General features: G+C 46.7%; 2 protein-coding genes and 1 non-coding gene across 4 annotated transcripts in view; 2 read left to right on the forward strand and 1 right to left on the reverse strand.

Annotated features, from left to right (window-relative positions):
• Positions 1–2,044: 2,044 nt before the first annotated feature.
• On the forward strand, positions 2,045–2,454 carry LOC148090846 (small Cajal body-specific RNA 2). The gene has a single exon (XR_015716148.1).
• Positions 2,455–3,466: 1,012 nt separating this feature from the next.
• CFAP276 (cilia and flagella associated protein 276) overlaps positions 3,467–20,846 on the reverse strand; it is a 52,476-nt gene continuing 35,096 nt past the window's right edge. The window contains exons 1-5 of one of the 2 annotated variants that reach the window (XM_087827963.1): positions 8,888–8,968; positions 5,416–5,532; positions 4,769–4,884; positions 3,987–4,117; positions 3,467–3,614 (exon numbers count right to left, since the gene is read on the reverse strand). In XM_087827963.1, coding sequence (XP_087684089.1) covers positions 3,544–3,614; positions 3,987–4,117; positions 4,769–4,884; positions 5,416–5,532; positions 8,888–8,968 — 516 coding nt within the window. In that variant the 3' untranslated portion in view covers positions 3,467–3,543. Of the gene's footprint in view, positions 3,615–3,986; positions 4,118–4,768; positions 4,885–5,415; positions 5,533–8,887; positions 8,969–20,846 lie in introns of those variants that run through there. The other variant, XM_087827962.1, reaches the window with a different exon arrangement.
• Positions 10,743–20,846, forward strand: part of ELAPOR1 (endosome-lysosome associated apoptosis and autophagy regulator 1) — a 41,901-nt gene continuing 31,797 nt past the window's right edge. The window contains exon 1 of the mRNA XM_087827964.1: positions 10,743–10,936. Coding sequence (XP_087684090.1) covers positions 10,787–10,936 — 150 coding nt within the window. The 5' untranslated portion in view covers positions 10,743–10,786. The remainder of the gene's footprint in view (positions 10,937–20,846) is intronic.

Genomic DNA, 20,846 nt, shown 5'->3' on the forward strand with positions numbered 1-20,846 from the left:
CCATGGTCATTTCTGAGGATCTTTCACATGAGAGAAAGGAAAAGGGAAAGAAGAGTTATACCTCGTGGGTGTGAGTTGGGGACCTGTTGGCTAACGGGAGTCACTCCCTAGAAATACAGGTTCAGTATGTTTGCACTTGTTATTGTGTAGCTTTAATGGCTTTTGTTTTCTAATAGGGCTAATGTCTCTAAGTTTGGTGCTTAGAGCTGTTTCATATTTTGAACTAGTTCCATTTCACAGTTTTAGCTATTCAAACCAATTTTTACAGCCTCCTGGGTGGGGCCATCTTGACTCTTGAATTGTAATATTTTGAGATGTTTTCATTCCAGAATGTACCAAAAAGTGCACAGAGTGAAGGCAATTTACAGCAAAAAAACACAAATCCACAGCTTATTTCATTTGACTTTATATAAGCAGATAAGCAGAAACCTGTTTAACTCTTTACTTTGCTTGATGTGTCATATTTTTTTGACTTAAAATTGTAGTTCTTCCTCTAAGAGAGTCTTTTAGGGTGGAAGGGTGGGGATTGCAATATCGTCCTAGATTCAAACTGGCATCACCATAAACCCTATATGCCAGGGTGGAATGAATTCAGCTTTTTATAGTTGAAATACAATTTTTTATTCACCATTGTCTGCACAAATCCTTGAAAATAAATTTCTTTCCCTACCAGTTTTGTCCATTTCATTTGTCAGCTGCTGACAAATATTCCCTTGGGCTCTGCCCATAGTATACCTTTTTAGTTTAAATTAATACCATAATTCCTGTTGAGCACTGTGATGCTACTGAATGTATATTTCAGAATCTATGAGAACTTTCTCCTTTGGGGGGAGCTGATATATATATATCAGCTTACACTGTATATATCAGTATATATATATCTATATGAATAAATTTTGAGGTGTATCAAGTAAGGTAGATGATACTCCCCAATACATTTTACCTACTACTGCTATTAAAATACAACTATCGCCCAGCCGGGAGTGGCGCAGCGGTTGAGCGTCGACCTAGGATCCAGGGGATCAGGGTTCGATTCTCGGTCAGGGCACATGTCTGGGCTGCGGGCTAGGCAGCTGATAAGTGGCTCTCTCATCATTGATGTTTCTCTCTCCCTCTCCTTTCCTCTCTCCGAAATCAATAAAGATATGTTTAAAAAAAAAAAAAATACAATACAAGTATCATCTGCCCTTACCAGCCATAAACTTCATTCAGATGATATTAGGTTAACCAGCCACACACCTAGAAAACCCTTGAGCCAATGGGACTCTGACACATAAATTGGATACTTTCCTCTATGTGTTATTCCAAGTGCATGGTAAGGCTGGCAAAAGTATAGATTATAACTTTACAAGTAATTTTCTACTAATCTGCAAGTCTTCTGATTTGTCTCCCCCCCCCCACATACATGTTTCATTGAAAAGGGAGAAGAAACACGTTAAAATTGTGCTTTCATTGTAAAAGGAGCTAACTTTACTTATACAATTATTACTGTTTTTAACTTGACTCATTCTGGAGTTTGAAAGTCTGAGTGTTTTAATGGAAAGTAAACAAAGGTTCAGCAGTATTACTGCCACAGCACCGGGTTCTGGGGAGCAAGAGGGCTCTGTGAAGACAGGGATATGCCTCCCTCCCTTTACTCATTTCACAGGTATCCTGACTACCCAATCTAATCACCTTTCCCTTTGGAACTCCTGGGGAAGGTGATGTTGGTAAAGACCAGAAAATGCCTTCTCCGTGGAAAGGAGTCATTCACCTATTACTGAGATTGAATCACCTTATATCCAGAACTTGGATCAAAAGTCAAAGGAAAACTACATATATGTGTATAAATATGTAAGTAACTGCACAAAGATCAAAAGACCATCACGATTCAGTGTTGTGGACATTTGTCCCACCTGTCCCTAAGACGTGGCTTCCCCTCCGAGCCACGCGAGGGCAGTAAAGTGCGCACTCGACAGGGTCGTGTGCTCGCTGGTTCCTCCCAGATTCCTCCGAGGCAGGGGGAGGGGCGGAAGTGTTGAAAAGAGGGTGCGGACTTCCGGTCCCTTACGGGAGGGAGAGTCGCGGCGTGGGGTGAGGGTGCTGTGTCTTGTGCTGCGGTGTCGCGTGGGTGGTGCGTGTGGGCCGAGTGTGTGAGTGGACGCATGAGTGTGAGTGTGCTTGGGCGTGCAAGGCGAGCGCGTGACCCCCCCTTCGCCCCTCCCCCCGTCTACACCTTGATCTTATTTGATCGGGTTGGGACCCCAGCCCCGCCGGGCCGACCCGAGATGAAAAGCTCCCCTCCTGCGAAGCCCCCTCCTCGGGGCGCTGTGCAGTGAGGCCCCTTGGGCGGCGGCAGCGCCGCGGTCCCGGAGCCGGTTCTACCGGGCCGGGCGCTCAGAAGTGATGAATTGATCAGATAGATGAGGCCGGGCTTGTCCCGGGCCGCTGATTATCGAGGCGATTCTGATCTGAGCCGGCCCGGGGCACATGGCCGCCCGAGGGGTGAGGCTGCCGCGCTAGTGGACGGCGGCAGGCTCGGGGCGCTGGAGCCCGAGGGCGGAGGGTGATTGAGCTGGCGCCCCGGGCCCGCGGGAGCTGGAAGGGACCGAGGCTTTGTTCTTCCCTCGCTTCCTCCCATTTCTTCCTTAGACCCGCCTGGTCGGGATGACTGGTAGCCACGCTGCTGCCCCTGGTGCAGCGCACGGTGTACGGCGTCTGCCGCTAAGGGATATAGGCATATATATGCGTGTCTCTACATGCGTATGTCTCCCCGAGAACTTGGAGAACTTAGAAGGATACAGGTACCCTTTCATCCTCACTCGAGGATATGTTGGTTGGTTGGGTTTTTTTAGATACCAGAGAGTTTATTTTTCCTTTTCACTCAAAGATCACAACAGTGAAGGCATCATAGGTACCCACAAAACACTGGTCTCAATAAACTGAAAAAATCTTAAACTTGTTTCAGTCCCAGAATAATCTTCAGTATGGAGGATATGTTTTTACTGATTTTTAGAGAGGGAGAGAGAGAGAAAACAATGGTAAGGAGGTAGGACCTGGGAGATGGAGCACTTCACTCTGCCCCTCATTCCCCCCACACCCCTGCTCCCTCCAAAAAGTACAGCCCAGCAGATGACTAAATCCAGGAGATCAGAAATCTGTTAAAAGTGACATCAGGACCAATATTAATGCTACATAGAACTACTAAAATTACAGTGATTGTAAGCTCATTTAAGACAATGGGCTATGTCCATTGTTGTTTCTCCAACACTTAGTTCTGACACAAAGGTTTGCAAGAAACATTGAATGGATGTATCTAGGGTTGGAATGACTCCAGCTTACAAAATAGGAATACTTGCCTCTTGCCTGAAACTTTGCTGTTCTATCCTAAATCCTTGCAAATATGCTCAACAAGACTAGTTTCTAGAAGTTGGGAAACTTCCATCTTTTAAGAGTAGTCTATGGGCAAGAGACACTTCAGGCTTCATCATGCACAAATTTTTTTAATGGAGGTGGGCAGCAGGATGTTGCACTATGACTAATTAGTCCAGGGGCCGGTCACCATTAGGTGGAGAAGAAACCACCATCGTTCTTTCGGGAGTAGCCTCCATTGGTGGCTGCAGTGTGAGGGGACACTGTGGAGAAAAGGGAGTGAGCTGTGAATTTCAGATCCTTTGTCAACACTGGGAACCTGTAATCACCCATACATTTATGGACACTGCAGAGGAGGTTCTTGTAACAGCTGAGGAACTGGCATATAGAGGACAGATAGGGGGTAGCTATTTTTGTCCCCTAGAGGTAAGGCTGAGTTAGAAGCTCAGACAAATTGAATTCATTCCATAGTCAGCATGTCCCCTGATACTAGTCTGATATGGGCCAACTTAATCACTGCTCTTTCAAGACCCTCAGTTATACCTCACCCCTGTTCCCCCATAGCCAATCACCCCAACTCCCTGATTCCTGGGTCCATTTAGAAAAACTTGCATCACCCATCTGCCCTAACTTACCTATGGACCCCTGGATGCTGTAGATGGAGTCCCTCGTAGGGCTGGTCCAATGTCTGATGTTGGCTCGGGAAGTGATGGGCGGCAGTGGGGGAGGGAGTACGCTTTCTCCAGGGGATTGGATCTTGCTGATTCTAGAGGACGGTGTGGGGAAGAACAGAACAGAATGAAACCAAGCAGGGGAAAGGTGAGGAGGGGAGGAGTTAAATGCAACCTCAAAAATAAAGTAGCCCAAGGCCCTTTTTACCCTCTGGAATTAACCGAAGATTTTGTTTGTTTTTACAAACACAATCTTGGAGGTTCTCTGTTCATTTCAGATAATAAAAATACAGGAAAAACAAGTGGCGAGAATGTGGAGAAAAGGGAAACTTGTGCACTGTTGGGAATGCAGACTGGTACAGCCACTGTGGAAATCTAATGGATAAACTGAACTAATAAGCAAAATAGAGACAGATTTTTACAGCAGATAGACAGCTTGGGGGTGGGAATGGGAGGGCAGTGTTGGGTTGTGTGTGAAAGGATTGAGAAAAAAAGAAAACTCATGGACATGGAAAACTGTGGTGACCGTAGGGGAGGGAGGTGGAAGAGGGTATATGGGGGATAAAGAGTGATGGAAAAATAATAAAAGGAAAAAATGCAGAAATTATTTACAGGTACCTAGGTAAACAATACAGGAATCTTTTTACAAATGAGTACCCATTGATAGCTATTTCCCAGGTGGTGCATTACTTTATTTGATTGGTGTTATTATCCTAGGGTGGAGAGGCTCTGCCTCCACCACTTACCCGTGGGTATCTTGGGTGGACTCCTGGTGTATCAGGATCTCATTTTTGTTCTTGAACGCCCCCGTGTGGTGGTTGTACAAGGCTGCTAAGCGGAAATCCAGGTCATCCTTTGGTACCTACAGAGGAAGTCAAGCACTCCAGGGTTAACGCACCACCTCTACCCCGGCTCTAGTCAAGTTCTTTTGGGCTCTTCCCCAAAAGTAAAGCGAACCCCTTTTGGGCCTGGGTCCACCAATTCCTACACACCAAGTTGTACACGATGACTTGTCAATATGGACCTGTGTCTCATGGTTAGGTCTAAAAAGTAGTGAGCTCTCCCCATACATATGGGAATCACTATACTCTCCCCAATTTGGGCTCCAAGGGCCTTACCTCATTCACAGTTATATTCAATCTTTGTTTTAATCAGAAGAGTGAGAAGTATGGTAAGGAAATGATTTGCTCCAGATAATTGACTGGAGCACAACCCAAGCCTCTGAGTTCCCAGAAACCAAATAAATTTGTATTTGGTTTTAGATTTGGTAGGATCTTGGATTGTGGACAAAAGGAAAAGATACTAAAGCAATAAGGGACAGACTACCTTTCAAAGAGGATATTAATAAGTCCTAATTGGATGTAAAGAGAAATAGCATTTCAATATTAAGTACCTCAGGTTCAAAATAATAAGCACTCCGCCTCATGGAGGTGATTGTGAGAGTTGAGTTGAGCCGATTCCAGGGTTCCTGTTGCTGAGCAAGGTGAGCTGGATTCTCATATGGCGGTATCTGCAAAAGAAACACCCCATGAGGACCAGGTTACCTGGTTACAGGTCCTGGCTGATATGGTAGCTTCAGTGACATCCATCCCTTCATCCTATTTTAATTAAATCACAGAGCAACATCTGCAAAGAGAAGAACAATATGGGGCAAGACTCCCCAGTCTTCTGGTCCTCCTAGGTCTTCAGTCTTAGAACTGACAGAAATGGGCCAGGAATCTAGGGAAAGGGGTGGAGTAGGACAGGGGGCAAAGGGTGGGGAGAGATAGGAAAGATGGTGAGCTTAGGTTTAGACATCCTGAGTCTCAGGAAAAGGTTAGACACCCTAATGCAATTATGTTGGAGCATCATCCCGTATACCCCAAAGGTGGTGGGTTCCATTACCAGTCATAGTGCATACCCATGTTTCAGGTTCGATCCCCGGTCAGGGTGCTGGCGGGAAGCAACCGATAGATGTTTCTCCTCACATTGATGTTTCTCTCTGTTTCTTTCCCTCTCTCCTAAAAAAAAAAAAACTCCATTGGACATTCAGTCCTCTATTATTTAAGCATGAATGCATATAACTGCTTCGTTATGTGTAAAATGTCATAATGTTCATCACTGTGTCCCCAGTACCTAATGACTGAACTACAACCTAGTAGAAACCTCATCAACCTGTCCAATGTCAGAACCCTCTCCTCCCACACATGGCAAAGCACTGTGTGACTCAGTTCGATTAGACATTAATTGAACGGTATGTACTAGGCACTGTGCTATCACCAAGAAAGATGAAAAAATGAAAGAAGGAATCCAAAAATATAAATGATGCAAGCATAGGCAGCTCTCTTCCCATGCCTTGAAGGCTACATATGCCCCGTCATCTCTGTCAGAAGAGGGATGAGGTTGTCTTTCAACGAGAAAGTCAAGCATGAAAGCCATCTTCACACCCACCTCCCTTCCATCTCAGAGAAAGCAAAGTCCCTTTTACTCAAGAATAACCCCTCTTCCCTGAACCCAACCCTTGCCTATGCCTCAGAGACCTGTGCCATCCTGGCATCCCCTGGACCCAGCTCCTCTCCCTTATAACCATCTACCTACCTCTCTGTCGCCCTCCCTACAGAGCCAGATTCTTCATGAGCCATCATTTACTACCTTCACTTCCTCCCCCTTCCCATTCCCTCTCCAGCCTGGCCTCTGCCCTGAGCACCCACTGAAATCCCTCTTGCTGGTGATCAATGACCTTTGTGGCCAGGTCAGGTGGATCCTTTCCAGAGCTGATATTATCAGACCTCTGCAGTTTCTGGCACCATGATTCTGAGTTTCTCAAATGTTCTCTCCACCCTCTGTGGGCCCAGCTCCTCTGGTTTTCCTCTTGCCTTTAACTGTTACTTCTCAGTCCTGTGTTCCCTCTCGGCCCCTTAGACAGTGGCATTCCCCAGGGGTTGAGTTTCTGCTTTCCTTACTCTCACATTTGCTGGATGAGCTCATTCCTTCCCATGGCTTCAACCACCATATGGATGCTGTGGCTTCCAGATGTACATCTTCCACCCAGAACTCTCAACCACACTGCCTGCTGTTCACCCCCACTTAAATGTCCCACAGGCACCACAAAAGTGACATCTAGGTAATTGATCTGAACATCTTTCTCCCTAAACCTGCTTCCCTTGGATACCTCATTCAGTAAATGGTATCAATTAAGCCCTCAGAAACCTAGGAGTTACCCTAGACTCATCCACTCTCTTGGGCTCATATCTAGTCAGCCACAAAGTCCCATCAGCCCTGCCCTTCGCATTTCTCTCACATCTGCACCATATCTCCATCCCCTGCATCACTGCTTTAGGCCCATTTTTCTTCCCCCTGAAGACTGCTGCCTCCTGAGGCTCCTGCCTCCTAGCTGATCCCTCTTGTCTCACACCCATTCTATTAAATCCACTGCCACTTGTGCTTCTCAAAACACCCATTTGTTGTGTTGCTCTAGTGCTTAAAATCCTGATGAGATTCCCAGCACCTCCAGGATGAAATTCTAGCTCACTAGCATGGTGTACACAGCACACTCAGATCAGGAAGGTCACTTCTCCAGCTTCTGCTCTCTCCACTCCTCCACCTCACACCAACACTCCAGCCATTCTGGACTCATTGGCCCCAAACAGGTCAGCCTCTCTCTCCTGTCCAGGTGTATGTGAACCTGCTGCTTCCTTTGTCTTGCTGGTGACCTGTTTCCTCCTTCCTAACTCATGTTGCACCTCTTCCCTCACCTGACCCAGCTCACTCATATTTCCATGTCAAAGCTCCCCTGCTCTGGGAAGCTTCCTTTTAGTTCCCAGTTCTCCTGACACACTGTCTAACTGTCACAACCCACGTGCTGTCATGCGAGCATTTTTGCTGTTGCTGTTGTCAGTCTGGCTTTTCTACTGGAGTTTCTTTAGAGCAGGCGCTTTTTCTAATGTATATGTCCTCATTGTCTAATGGTGCCTGGCATATAGTAAATAATAAATGTTGAATAAACAAAAAGAACCTCTTTGATTATACTATTAAGCCACCATTGCTATTTAATTTTCCTTATTTTGCAGCACTTCAAACATCCCAGCAGCCCTGGCTGGTTTGGCTCAGTGGTTAGAGTGTCAGCCCTTGGATTGAAGGGTCCTGGGTTCAATTCTAGCCAAGGGCATTTATTTTATCTCAGTTGCAGGCTCATGGGGGAGGCAACCAATGGATGTCTCCCCCCCCCCCCTTTCTCTGAAGAGCAATGGAGGCTCTGGCTGGGTAGCTCAGTTGGTTAGAACATTGTCCCAATATGCTAAGGTTGTGGGTTAGCTCCTCAGCCAGGGCACGTGCAATGAATGCATAAATAAGTGAAACAAAAAGATCAATGTCTCTCTCTCAAATAAGTCAATAAAAATTAAAAAAAAAAAAAAAAAAAAAAAGACAAACATCCCAGCCACTTCTGTTAGAAAAAGGATCATCTAAATACTCAAATCGCTGATACACAAACACATTCCAGCACTAACCAGAAGACAGGGGCGGTGTGAGGACACATGGATAAAGCATGACCTAGTGGCCTCAGAGGCTTTTCTACCACTCCACACCTCAGACCTTTTCAGAGGACAGACTTCCAAACGGCAAAGGGTGGCTTGGTGGAACCTGGGCCCGTTTAAGCCTCATTATACCGAGCTGCTCTGGGCGGGGAGAGCCCCTAGTTCATCTAGACTGGAGCTGTGCTTCTCTTTGCTCAAAGGCGCCTCTGAAACATTAGCAGACCTGAATACGGGGACACGGAGGCAGGCTGAAAACCGATTTCTCCAGGACCTGTGTCCTCATCGGAGTTCTGCGACGGAAAGAAGAGTGCCGTCGGCCCTGCTAGGACTCTGCACAAGAAACCACCGTACCTTGGAAGCCCTCAGTTTCCCCAAGAAAGAATTATCGTTATTCAACGTAGGCTGCTGGAAAGGGTTTCGGGTGGGAGGCATGGTGAAATGCCCAGCAAGAGCTCTCAGGAGGGATGGGAGGCCGGCGCAGCCGCACACGACCTTGCCGGCGAGGATCCCGGCTCCCAATTGTTTGGAACGCCCACTTTCGGTTGCCAGGCAACGGCCCCACCACCTATGACAGGTGAATTCCCACCGAGAAGAGCGCCACCTGGCGGCCCAACGAAGGAGGCCCCTCGGGAGGAAGCTCCTGGGAACCCAGAGGGACAGCGCTGCTGAGCATACACCCAGGAGCCCTGGATTTGCACTCCTAAGCCTTAGGTGAAAAAACAGAGGCCTCCCGGCGTGCAGGACTAATGCCAAAGGCTTCAGCTGGCGAAAGGAGTCCTAAAAGATGACCCAGAAGCTCCCTTCTCCCTTGCATCAAACAAAAGGATTTTTCAAAGCAACGAGAGAATGGGAATGTCCAGAGACGGAAGAGCCCGCGTGTCGTGCTTGGAAAACTGCTGGCTGAACAAACTCTCCTCGCTTAAACCTGGTTTAAACACTGTACGAGTCGCAAGGCTTCGCGTTAAGCTGGCTGTAAAGGCCCGGATGGATGTGGTGGGATGGATGTGGCAGGATGAATGTGGAGGGATAGATGTGGAGGGATACATGTGGAGGGATAGGTGTGGAGGGATGCATGTGGAGGGATGGGTGTGGAGGGATGCATGTGGAGGGATGGGTGTGGAGGGATGCGTGTGGAGGGATGGATGTGGATGGATGGGTGTGGAGGGATGCGTGTGGAGGGATGCGTGTGGAGGGATGCGTGTGGAGGGATGGATGTGGAGGGATGGGTGTGGAGGGATGGGTGTGGAGGGATGGATGTGGAGGGACGCATTGCAGGGATGGGTGTGGAGGGATGCATGTGCAGGGATGGATGTGGATGGATGGGTGTGGAGGGATGCGTGTGGAGGGATGGATGTGGATGGATGGGTGTGGAGGGTTGCGTGTGGAGGGATGGATGTGGATGGATGGGTGTGGAGGGATGGATGTGGAGGGATGCATGTGCAGGGATGCATGTGCAGGGATGGGTGTGGAGGGATGGGTGTGGAGGGACGCATTGCAGGGATGGGTGTGGAGGGATGCATGTGCAGAGATGCATGTGGAGGGATGGATGTGCAGGGATGGGTGTGGAGGGATGGATGTGGAGGGATGCATGTGGAGGGATGGGTGTGGAGGGATGGATGTGCAGGGATGGGTGTGGAGGCATAGATGTAGAGGGATGCATGCGGCGGGATGGAAGTAAGCCCTCCAGAAATGGCCCCCTTGGCAGTGGGTGAGAGCCTCTAGGCCACTCTAGTAGGCTGTAACCTCTAGAACAGGGACAACGTCTCAATCTCCTTTGTAGTGCTTCACACGCAGGACCTGCTGGGTTGAGGATTTGTCAACGCCACAGCTGCAGAATTAGAGATGCTCATAAGTAGTCCGTGCCTCGAAGGGCAGTGGAAACGTGAACTTGGTGGCGGTGGCTCTGAGGAGGCCTCCACCGCGTTTTTTACACAAACCCTGTGCCCCCTTGTCGGGCGACTGCAGGCGGCGGGCGCGCGCACTTCCACGCGGCGCCGGCTGCCATGGCGACCGGCAGGTGAGCGGCGGCGCCCCGCGTGGTCCCTGCCCCGCCCGCGCGGAGGGAAAGAGGCGGCGGTTGACAGGGCGACGTGGGAGGAGGAGACGCGGGAGGGAGGAGGGAGGATGAGCGGCTCCGGCGCGGCCTGGAGGTGACTGAGGAGCGCCCAGCGCCGCGTCCTGCGCCCGCGATCTTCCCCCCTTCTCAGCAGCCGCAGCACCTGAGCGCGGCCGCCTGCTCGGGGCGACGCTATGGCTGATGCGGGGCGCAGCGCCCACCCCGCGGCCGCACGCAGGGCAGGGGCCGAGCGCCCACTCCGGCTCCTGCGGCTGCTGCTCTGGGCTGGGACCGCCTTGCAGGTGACCCAGGGCGCCGAGCCGGAGCTCCACGCCTGCAGAGAGGTACTGTCCTCCCGCCCCGCCCCGACCCCTCCAGTCAGAAAGCCCTGGATCCCGGCGGGGCCTTGGGCACCTAGGCACAGGCAGTTTCTGGGGCCCCCGAGTTTAGGGTGGTTCCTTTGGGGATGGGGGCGGCGGGGGGCAGACAGGCGTCTTGGGGGGCCCCCCGCCGGGGGACCGCCTCCCGTTCGGGCGCTGAGCTCCGGGGGAAGGTCCCACCGTGCGGGCCGCGGGGTCCTGGGCTCCGGAATAAGGGAAGACCACAGGGGCTTTTTCAGCTGGGATGAAATTACCTTAAAAGTGGTTGAGAACAAAAGATTGTGTTCGTACAGGGGGGAAAACAGAACGTAGGGAAGGGGAGTGGGGTAAGAAAGAAGTTAGGGAGCCAGGGGAAAGGAGTGGAGAGAGTCCGGTGCCTTTACCATGGCTTCAAAGGAGCGTGAAAGCTGGGAGACGTGCGAGAGGGGCCCGCAGGTCCCCTCCCCCCTGTCAAACACCCAGTCCCCGCGCTGGCTGCTAAAGGCAGACCCTCTTCTGAGCTTTGCTTTCCTCTGCACTTTGCTTGGTGCCCGACGGCACATGGCCCACCTTTGACCAGACTGTGAGTTCCCTAATATCTCACCTTCCACTAATCTCTTTCCTTCTCTGACCTCTGCTGACATGTCATCAGTCTTTTTCAAGGTGTTTCTAACATGTTGTGAACATAATTCAGACAATAGGTACTGAATGCCTTCCAGCCAAAAATGCCTTTTGAACATTCTTTTTGGAGAGATACAGAAAGGTATTAAGGAGTAAAACTCAGTTGTTTCTGTAGTACTGAAATAACAATATTTGGTTGTGCCCTGAGTAACTTTTTTTAACCATATGGCAGAGGCAGCAACAAATATTTACAAGGACTTCATTGGGGAAGGCAAAAAAAAGTTGTCCTGTTATTTCTTGAGAAATGTGAAAAACTTCACAATATATCGAGGGTCTAGCCCTGTAGAAGTAATCCCAAATGCCATACTTGGCTAAGGTTTTGAGAAGTTGAAGTGTTTTTGTGCTTGCTCCACTTATTTATGCACTTATTGGTTGCTTCTTGTATGTGCCCTGAGCGGGGATCAAACCCACAACCTTGGCTTATTGGGAACAGAAGTTGAAATACTTTTTTTTCTAAGTTATTAGCGTTAACTGGTCAGCAGCCACAACCCTATCTGGAAATATGTTAGACCATGAAGAAGTGGGAAGAGAGAGGAGAGAATTTTGTGTGGGTACAAATGCTTGACGTCATGAATACAACACGTGAGCCCAGTGAGACTTTTGAGTCCCGGTGACTACCTGCCCTGGGCCAACAGCATTTCCACTCAGCCCCTTTCTGCCCTGTTTAAAGATGGCTGGGAATAGGCTGATTTTGTCAGTGACTGTGGCTTACTGGCCTTGGTGGCTCATGGTCTCTAACCAAGTAAGATAAACAGTTCCAACAAGCTCAATTACCTGAGAATTCAGCCTGGGAGTCTCCTGGGTGGAAGGTAAGAATCTTACAGTTCAACTGCCACTTTTTGCTGAGATCTTTGTCGCCTGTGTAAAATGTGAGACATTTATGAAATTTAACACTATATCGTTCTGGTTTGGACGCAAGGAAGTACATTGATGCTCGAGAACTTGGTTACAGATCTTGTCCTTTTTAAACGACTGACATCTGCCTAAGCGAAAGATCTTGCCAGAGAGTGAGCTTAGGGCTGTGGGAAGCTATGGGACTCAACTTGTCAGCATGCCAATCCCTGCCTGTTACTTACCACCCAGTGCTTAGATCTGTAGAATGGGTATTTCAATAACACCCACCTCAAAAAGGATTGCTTTGAGGATTGAAAGGAAACTACAAATGAAACACAAATTAGAGTTACCTGACCCCCTTTCCCACTCAGCTTCTTCACCGGCAGACCCACCCCCCAGGCCAGAGGGAAAGTGGCTTAGGGACTCATGCTCATTAGGCATGGGAGTCAGCAGGTTCTGTTTACACGACTTGAGCAAACAGTGGCAGCAGAACACCTTCGACTCCAAAACAATAAGGAAGAGAATGAACCCATTATTATAATATTCTTCGCTTGGCAGTATGAACTGACCCAGCAAGTTTCTGGGCTTCCAACCCTAAATGGTGAAAAACCAACTCAGCATAGACTAGCCCTTGTCTGTTCTGTTTCTGCACATGAATTTCTTGTGAGTCTGTGTTGGGTGTTAGAGGCAGGGACTCTTATCAGGCCAAGGCTGACCCTAATGATAACAATGCTGTTCTGGCCTTGTTTCTGAAACCTGAGGCATGGCTCTGGATCTCATCAGGGAACAGAGAGGTTTGGCGTGAGGCCTAAACGTTGAACTCCTTAAAATAGGGAGTTCTAGATTGCTAAACCTGAGCTCTTGGGCTTGGCATTCCTTCCAGTTTTCCAATCATCAGGGTCACCAGTGGAACTAAACATCCTGTATGGTGTTTGTCTTCATGAATCATTTCTTTAGCCCTGTGCTCACCCAGGCTAAGTGCTGACTGAGAGCCAAAGGACCGACCATTTCCTATAGCCCGATGAGCCCAAGTCAAATGAGAGAGAAGCAGAAAACTGCCTTTAACATATCTGCCTGGTCCCAAGGCTCCAGTGTTAATTGCCCCCAAAGGGACTTCCCAATCTACACTGAAAAGCCCATAGGGCTGAGGAATCTGGCAGACATGGATTAGAATAACATTTGTTGAATGAGTGACGATTCTCCCACTTAGTAAGGATGCTATGTTGAGCAAGTTAATTAACTTCTGACAGCATCCAATTCCTGATCTGTAAAATGGGGATGGTAAAACCTATCTCGTAAGGCTGTTGTGAGGATTAAATTAAATTAGACAACACATGTAAAGTGCCTAGTACATAGGCTCGACGTGTCATAGGTGCATAACGAATATTGGTAGGCAGAAAAGGTAAGTGAACAAATAATGACATAAAAATGATGAGATAAGGTTAACATATGGTAAACAGTGTGGGAGTGGCAAGATAGAGGTTGATAGGGAAAGAAGTCTTATTTAAACAGTTGGTACTTGATCTGGAATAATCAGTAAAATTTCAATGGGCAGAGATGGAGGAAGGGTGCTTTCTAGGGAGGAGGCTGAGCAAAGGTCCACAGGTAGAAAATATAAAAGAACTGAGAACTGCAAGAAGACCGGGTGGCTGAAATGTGGAGTAGGTGTGGGGTACACTAGAAATCAGTGTTGGAAAGTCAGAAACTAAGTGGAGAATTCTGAAGGATTTCAGGCACAGGCAGCAGCCTGCTGAGAGTGGTTAGCATGAGCACGGAGTCAACCTGGCTGAGGCAGGCCAGAGGCTGAGAGCAGAGGGATGGAGGCCAGGCAACCAGGCCGGAAGACGTTACTGAGGTCAAGGAGAAGGTTAACAAAGGGGCTGCTATGGGATGGTGGCTGGTGGATAAGTGGAAAGGCATAGATATGAAAAGTGTGCAGAAGGCAGGGTTAAAGGAGTTGGCAATGAACTGAAAGTGTACAGTGATGGCGAGGGCAAGCCGAGGGTCTTTGCCAGGATTTCAGAGCGGGGAGAGCGGGAGGAGCTACCAGCCAGGATGCAGAAACAACAGCTTTGGGAGTATAGCAACCACCTTTTCTGGTCCTGAGTCCCCTGGGATCAGTCCCTGCGTGGATGGGAAGGTCCTGAGACTGTGACATGCTACCTCACTGCGTGAGCAGAGCTTCTAGACCTTATAATTCCTCCTGGATTTGTTCTGACACATCATTCGAGGCTTGAACTGCACAGGGAAACAGGTCGATCTAGGAAACATTCAGGACCCCTGAGCTCTCAGAAAATGTTTCACCCAAAGCATAAGATTTAAAATGATTCCTTGGGAATCTTCAGGGTTGGCTGTTTAAGACATCCTGCCATATTTGTTAAAGAGAAGATTAAAATTCTCTAATGGCCATGAAGTATTTATAGGTGGCAAGAAGGTCTTTTTTTGTTTAATATCAATAGGGGCCAAAGAATTATAGCTTCTTGAGATCCAAAGACATTTAAGAAGCCATTTTGTATATTCTCCTGTCTCAAAGTAAGAGTATATATACTAAAACTGAACCAGACTGATAATTATCTGACTTTACTTTAAAAAAAAACTTTTAAAATGATATAAGTGACACATTTCATTTGCAGAAAAATTGGAAAAACATTAAAAAGAATATAGTAAAAATCACCTATAATCCTATCACTCAAACTATCATTTTTATGGTTATATTTGTGAGAGAGAAACAGAATAGTGGTACAGAGTGTGGGGTCTGGATAGGCTCGGTCCAGTGTCCAGCTCTTCCACTCAGTTGCTATGACCTTGGGAAAGCTACTAATCTCCTCATGCCTTAGTTTCTTCATCATTAAAGTGGGAATATTAATAGAGTCCACATAATTACTATAGTATGACAGTTAAGTGAATTAATACATGTATGCTGTTTAAAACAGTTCCTGATGCATAGTAAGTACTCAGTAAATGCTGGCTGTTATCATTAGATTTTTAGTGGAAGTATAACATGGTCTTATAGTGGTAAAAAATTAAAAATTTAATGGTGAATTGAAAGGGAAAATAGAGTAGATGATGAAAGATATTCTGAGGCAATGGTTGAGACTTTGGTGTAGAGAGCATAGCAGTTAAGAGTCCCGAGTTGTGCTGTTCAGGTGTGGTTGCCACCAGCCAGCCAACTGTGGCTGTTGAGCACTTGAAATGTGGCTAGTACAGCTGAGGACATGACATTTTAATTTTTAAAAATTTTAAATTCATTTAAAGTTCAAGTTAAAATGGATAATCAGTTCTATTATTGAAACACTATTACCCGTGTTGGAACAACTTGGGTAGGTGAGTTTTTCTTAACTAAGTCTTATGGGATCTAAATGGTTGTAAAATATTCCTATGTGTGACTTGTTCACAATTTAAACATTCATTCTCTGGGTATGATAGATATTTGGGTTTCCAGTGTTTGGCCATGTCAAACAAGACTGCTTTGAACATTGTGGAACCCGTCACCTGGGGCGCAGGCACAAATTTCTTGAAGATGTAAGCCTAGAAGTAGGGTGCTGGGTTGTGGAGTGTGGGCACATTCATCTGTACAAAAGATGCCAGATTATTTTCCCAATGAGGAAACTAATCGTAACTTACTTGTCAGTGACTCCAGAGGCTGAGATTCCATGAAGGCCTACTCACGTTAGCCCCAGACATACAAAGCTAGGGCTGAACTGTGGGCCACACTCTCTAATGTCATTTCTTCAGAGCTCGGGGGGAGGGCATGCTTTTCTAGAATTTTAGAATTTTATAGTGTTTCTCAGTTTTCAGTGGTTTGTAATCTGATGCATCCCAGGTTGATGGGTTTCCTTCGATTCTGGAAGCTGGCCAGATGTATTCACATTAGAATAATTCACTAGATGGAGTCTGGGTGCAAGTTACCTCCAGTGGTGGGCCTCTGGAGATTGGTAGCATTTTAAGGTCTCCAGGTATCATCATCTTCGGGTAAAATAGATAGGAGATGGCCACTGCTCTGCACTCTACCTGAGAGGAGTCCAAGGTATAGTGGTGACTCTTGGGGAAATGCCGTCTGGGCCATCTAACCGCATATCCAGATTTGGTGGGTTTAGTCACCTTTTAGACTTTCCTTTTACATTCAGGATGAATCCTATAATGAGGGGCTTGATGCTGCCTTAGACACTGGAGGGACTAACTTCTGAGAAAAGGACTTACCAGGAATTGTCTAGTCCTATAGAATTTAGATTATTTCTGCAAATACAGACCTTGTTCATGCTCTGATAGTCAAGTAGCAGAGGTCTTCTTTGCCTGGGGACTCCTTCTTTTAAAGAAGATTGCTAGCTAGAGAACATCACATTGTTCATGTAGAAGTGGCTTCTCTACCCCAGGTAACCTCGTTCTAAACCCCCCCTCAGCTGCTTCCCCCTCCACCCAGCCAGGAGGGGAAACTCCCCACTCTCTGCCCATGCGATGCCCACCCTCCTCTCCTCTCTCTCTTTCCTCCACCTCCATGGTCCTTGGGGAATAGTTTGGCTTGAAAAGCAGAGCTGATACTCGCACATAGCCACGCCAGCCAACTTACAAGTTTGGTTAAGTGTTATGAAAGATACTTTGCGAGGTTGTGACAAGGAGACTAACTTAGATTGGGAAAGTTGGAGCGGCTTCTCTGAGGGGTGAGTCTACGTGGTGAGCTTAGGGCTGGAGGGGTCTGGCGGGTGAAAGTGAGGGACCCCGCTTGCAGGCAGGAAAGAGTCTTAATGATGGCAAGAAGGCCCGTGTGCTGGACAACATAATTTTACGCTTATAAAATGAAAAAAGAATATCCCCATTTTGAAATTTCAAAAACTATTAAAGGAATAGGTGAGATTTTAATCAAAGGTTCCTGGGGGCACGCGCTTATTTAAATGTTATCATTTACTTTTACATTTTATAGTAATATACGCTAATAATAATAATAATTCACATATAGTGAGTGCTCTAAGGGACCTACATGTATTAACCCATCTAGTCCCTACAATAACTCTATGAGGTAGGTACTATTAATGTCCCACCCCTATTCCAGCCCACACCATTGCCTCTCCTCTTCCATGCTGTATTTTTCTCTATAGCATCCTTTACCATCTGACAATATTTTACACATATACATATGTGTGCATATATATATTTATAGATATATTTAATAAATATATATATTTAATTGTCCATCTCTTCTGACTACAATGGAAACCCTTTGAGGCCTGATATTCTTATATGTTTTATTCCATTTCTGTATTTCCACGCCTGCCACACAGTAGATACTCAAAGAGCTTCCTGAATGAATCCCCATACACAGATGATGAAACTAAGGCACAGAGAGATTAGTCCGCCCCGGGTTACTTGGCTGGTAAAAGAGCAGGACTTCAGGCAGATGGACTCGTAAGCGCCATGCTATTTCCTGCGTGTCCACGCAGACAGTCCAAACTGTACAAAGGGTATAAGCTGAAAAGTGTAAGTTCCCCTACCCTTTAAAAATCCCCAGAGGATAGCCTCTGTCAACACTTGAGGAAATATAGTCTTGAAATGTTTTATGTCTATACAAGCACGTCTGTCTAGTCTTTCTTTACTTTCTATACAAATCAGATCAGAATATTTGTCCTTGACTGTATTTTGCTGTTTCCATTACTGTAACTCTGCACCTCTACTTTTTAAAAATTCTCACCTGAAGGCATTTTTTCGATTGCTTTTCAGAGAGAGAGAGAGAGAGAAACATCGATGTGAGAGAAACACATCGACTGGTTGCCTCCCACAGGGGCCGGGGATTGAGACTGCAACTGAGGTACGTGTCTTTGGCTGGAATTGAACCGGGGACTTTTCAGTCCTCTGGCCGACATTCTAACCACTGAGCCAAACTGGCTAGGGCTATACCTCTACTTTTAACAACTAAGCTGTGATTGATTCTATGTAGGGGACAATCACTTATTGAAACAAACTTGACGAAAGGTCAAGTCCAATCATTTACATGGTAATAGTGCTGCAGAGCACATCCTCTTATATGTATCGATGTGTACTTGTTTGAGTCTATCTGTAGGATAAATTCTTAAAAGTAGAATTGGTGGCCCTGGCTGGGTGGCTCAGTTGGTTGGAGCATCATCCCGTGCACCAAAATGGTTGCGGGTTCAATTCCCAGTCAGAGCACATACCTAGGTTGGGGGGTTCAATCTCCAGTTGGGGCATGTAGAGGAGGCAACTAATCGCTGTTTCTCTCTCACATCGATGTTTCTCTCTAAAAATCAATAAAAAAGACACATTCTTGGGTGAGGATTAAAAATATTTCAAAAGTAGAAATCATGGGTCAGAGAGTCTAAGTGTGTTTAACATCGTCACAGACATGTCAAGTTGGCACATGGAGTTTTAAAGACAGCATCAGTCTTCTCCATCTGCAGTCAGGAGGAGGAGGGAGGTCTGGCTGTGAGGGCTGCCGCCTGAATTCGTTCTCACCCGGGAACCACTGAGACACGGAGGGCCCGGCTGGAGAGCCTGCCAGCGTTAGCAAGCTGCCAGCTGGCCCCAGTCAGGGCAGACAGGCCTGATGGCTCATTTTGCCAAATTTTCTGAGAATAATTTTGTCAAACTCATAGCTCCTCAGTCTGTACTGTCACTCTGATAAGTGATAAAAATTGTGCCGTTTGTCACATTTCTTCTTAAGCTTTCCTATGTCATACCAGATAGAGCACAGAACAGATCATTATAGTCAGTGCTTGACAGCTGCTGGAAGAAAATATATATTTCATACCTCCTTGGCTCTCCACTTTCCAAATTCCCTTAAGTCTGAGAAGCCTAATAGGAGGTTATCACCTATTTATCTTCTTTGATTTGTCATGTATTATTAAAGGCATTTTTAAAAAGACCCACAGAACAATGTGGTGTAAAAACTAAATCGAGTTTCATCAGCCCAGAATGCGATTTTCTAAACCTGAATCTTACTGATGATACAAAAGGCCAGATAACAACACCACCACCAATAATAATAATAGGACTTTAATATAATAAGCCTGCATGCTAACTGGAGTACCGGTCTCCTTACCCCATGCAAAACAAGAAAGGAAAGCTGTTTCTGAATTAGAAAGGGAATGAAATTGGCTAATTTTCTGCTTGAAATTGATTACTTCACTCTCTAACCCCAATCATATGAAAATAAAAGAGTGGCTGGTAAGCCACCAAGAGAAGAGTAAAAGGGAGCATCAGTTATATCTGTTCAACTGGCTTTGTTCAAATTCTCCTAAGGATGTGTTCGGCTCAGGATAGCACCTGGGAAAAGTCAGGCATGGCCAGCCCTGTGCTCCACTCGGATTGGAAGGAGCTGTGCCTAAATATAAAGTAAGTAACAGGTTAGCAGGTAGTGAAGAAGAAAACAAACAACTATGGGGCAGGGGAGGGCAGATTTTTAAAATAACATATAGAGTTTTTAGTTTTGCAGTTCAGGTGGGCCACTCTGGCTGTAGCCCAGAGAGAGGCTTGGAGGACAGGAGGTAGAATAGGCAGGGAGTCTGTCCTCCAGGGAGTCTGTCTTCCTGGTCTCCATCACAAGCAGCTAGCCTATCAAAACACTAAGCCGTCCTTGGAGAATTTTGCATAGGCCAGGATCTAGTTGATCTGTTTTTCATGTATCATTAAAAGCTCAGGTGAAAATATTTAATGGAACATTTTGATCTCATTAAAAAACAAGAAAATCACATCTTTGAAATATAATCTCATAAAGCCCTGCCTTGTAGACAGATGTGTGTACCACAATCTCACCTATCAGAAAGGGACTGGAATTTATAAAGGGACATTTCGTTTCCTAGCGACAAAGCCATTGCAATCCTAGGGATATTTACAGGCAATACTGAAAAGCCCTCTGCCCCTGATGGACTGGCCACAGTTACCGAGTGTCATAAATGTCAGTGGCCAGTCTTTCTTTTGGAGAGATTAGCTTTGGGGGAGTTGCTAGGAGGGAAAAAGTGGAGAAAGGACAGATGTTGTTTCATATGTATGAGAAGATGCATCAGAGAAGAGGGTGAGTGGGGGCAGGCAGTAAATAGCGGGGGAACTGGGGAGGTCTCACAGCTGTTGTCATCATAGCTGTTAGGCCAGAAATGTCACTGGGCTCCCTTCTCCCAGCCCTATTGCTAGAAAGAGGAGAGAAGAGTCTGGGTGCCCCCTTCGTGAGCCCACTCTGGGCAGGGTCATAGCAGTAGCTGGCTGCTGGTTTTTGTTGTTTTTTTTAGCCAGTTTACAAAGAGCTTTCCTGAACATAATCTCCTATTGTCTTGAGAGTTGATGTTACTCAGTTTTGTTTGTTTTGGGGATGTGTGTGTCTGTTTAATCATCTTAGCAGAGTGTTAGCATCCCAGTTTTATGGGCAAGGGAATGAGTT

This window comes from Miniopterus natalensis, chromosome 19, assembly GCF_054644295.1.
Source record: "Miniopterus natalensis isolate mMinNat1 chromosome 19, mMinNat1.hap1, whole genome shotgun sequence".
NCBI classification, from domain to species: domain Eukaryota; kingdom Metazoa; phylum Chordata; class Mammalia; order Chiroptera; family Miniopteridae; genus Miniopterus; species Miniopterus natalensis.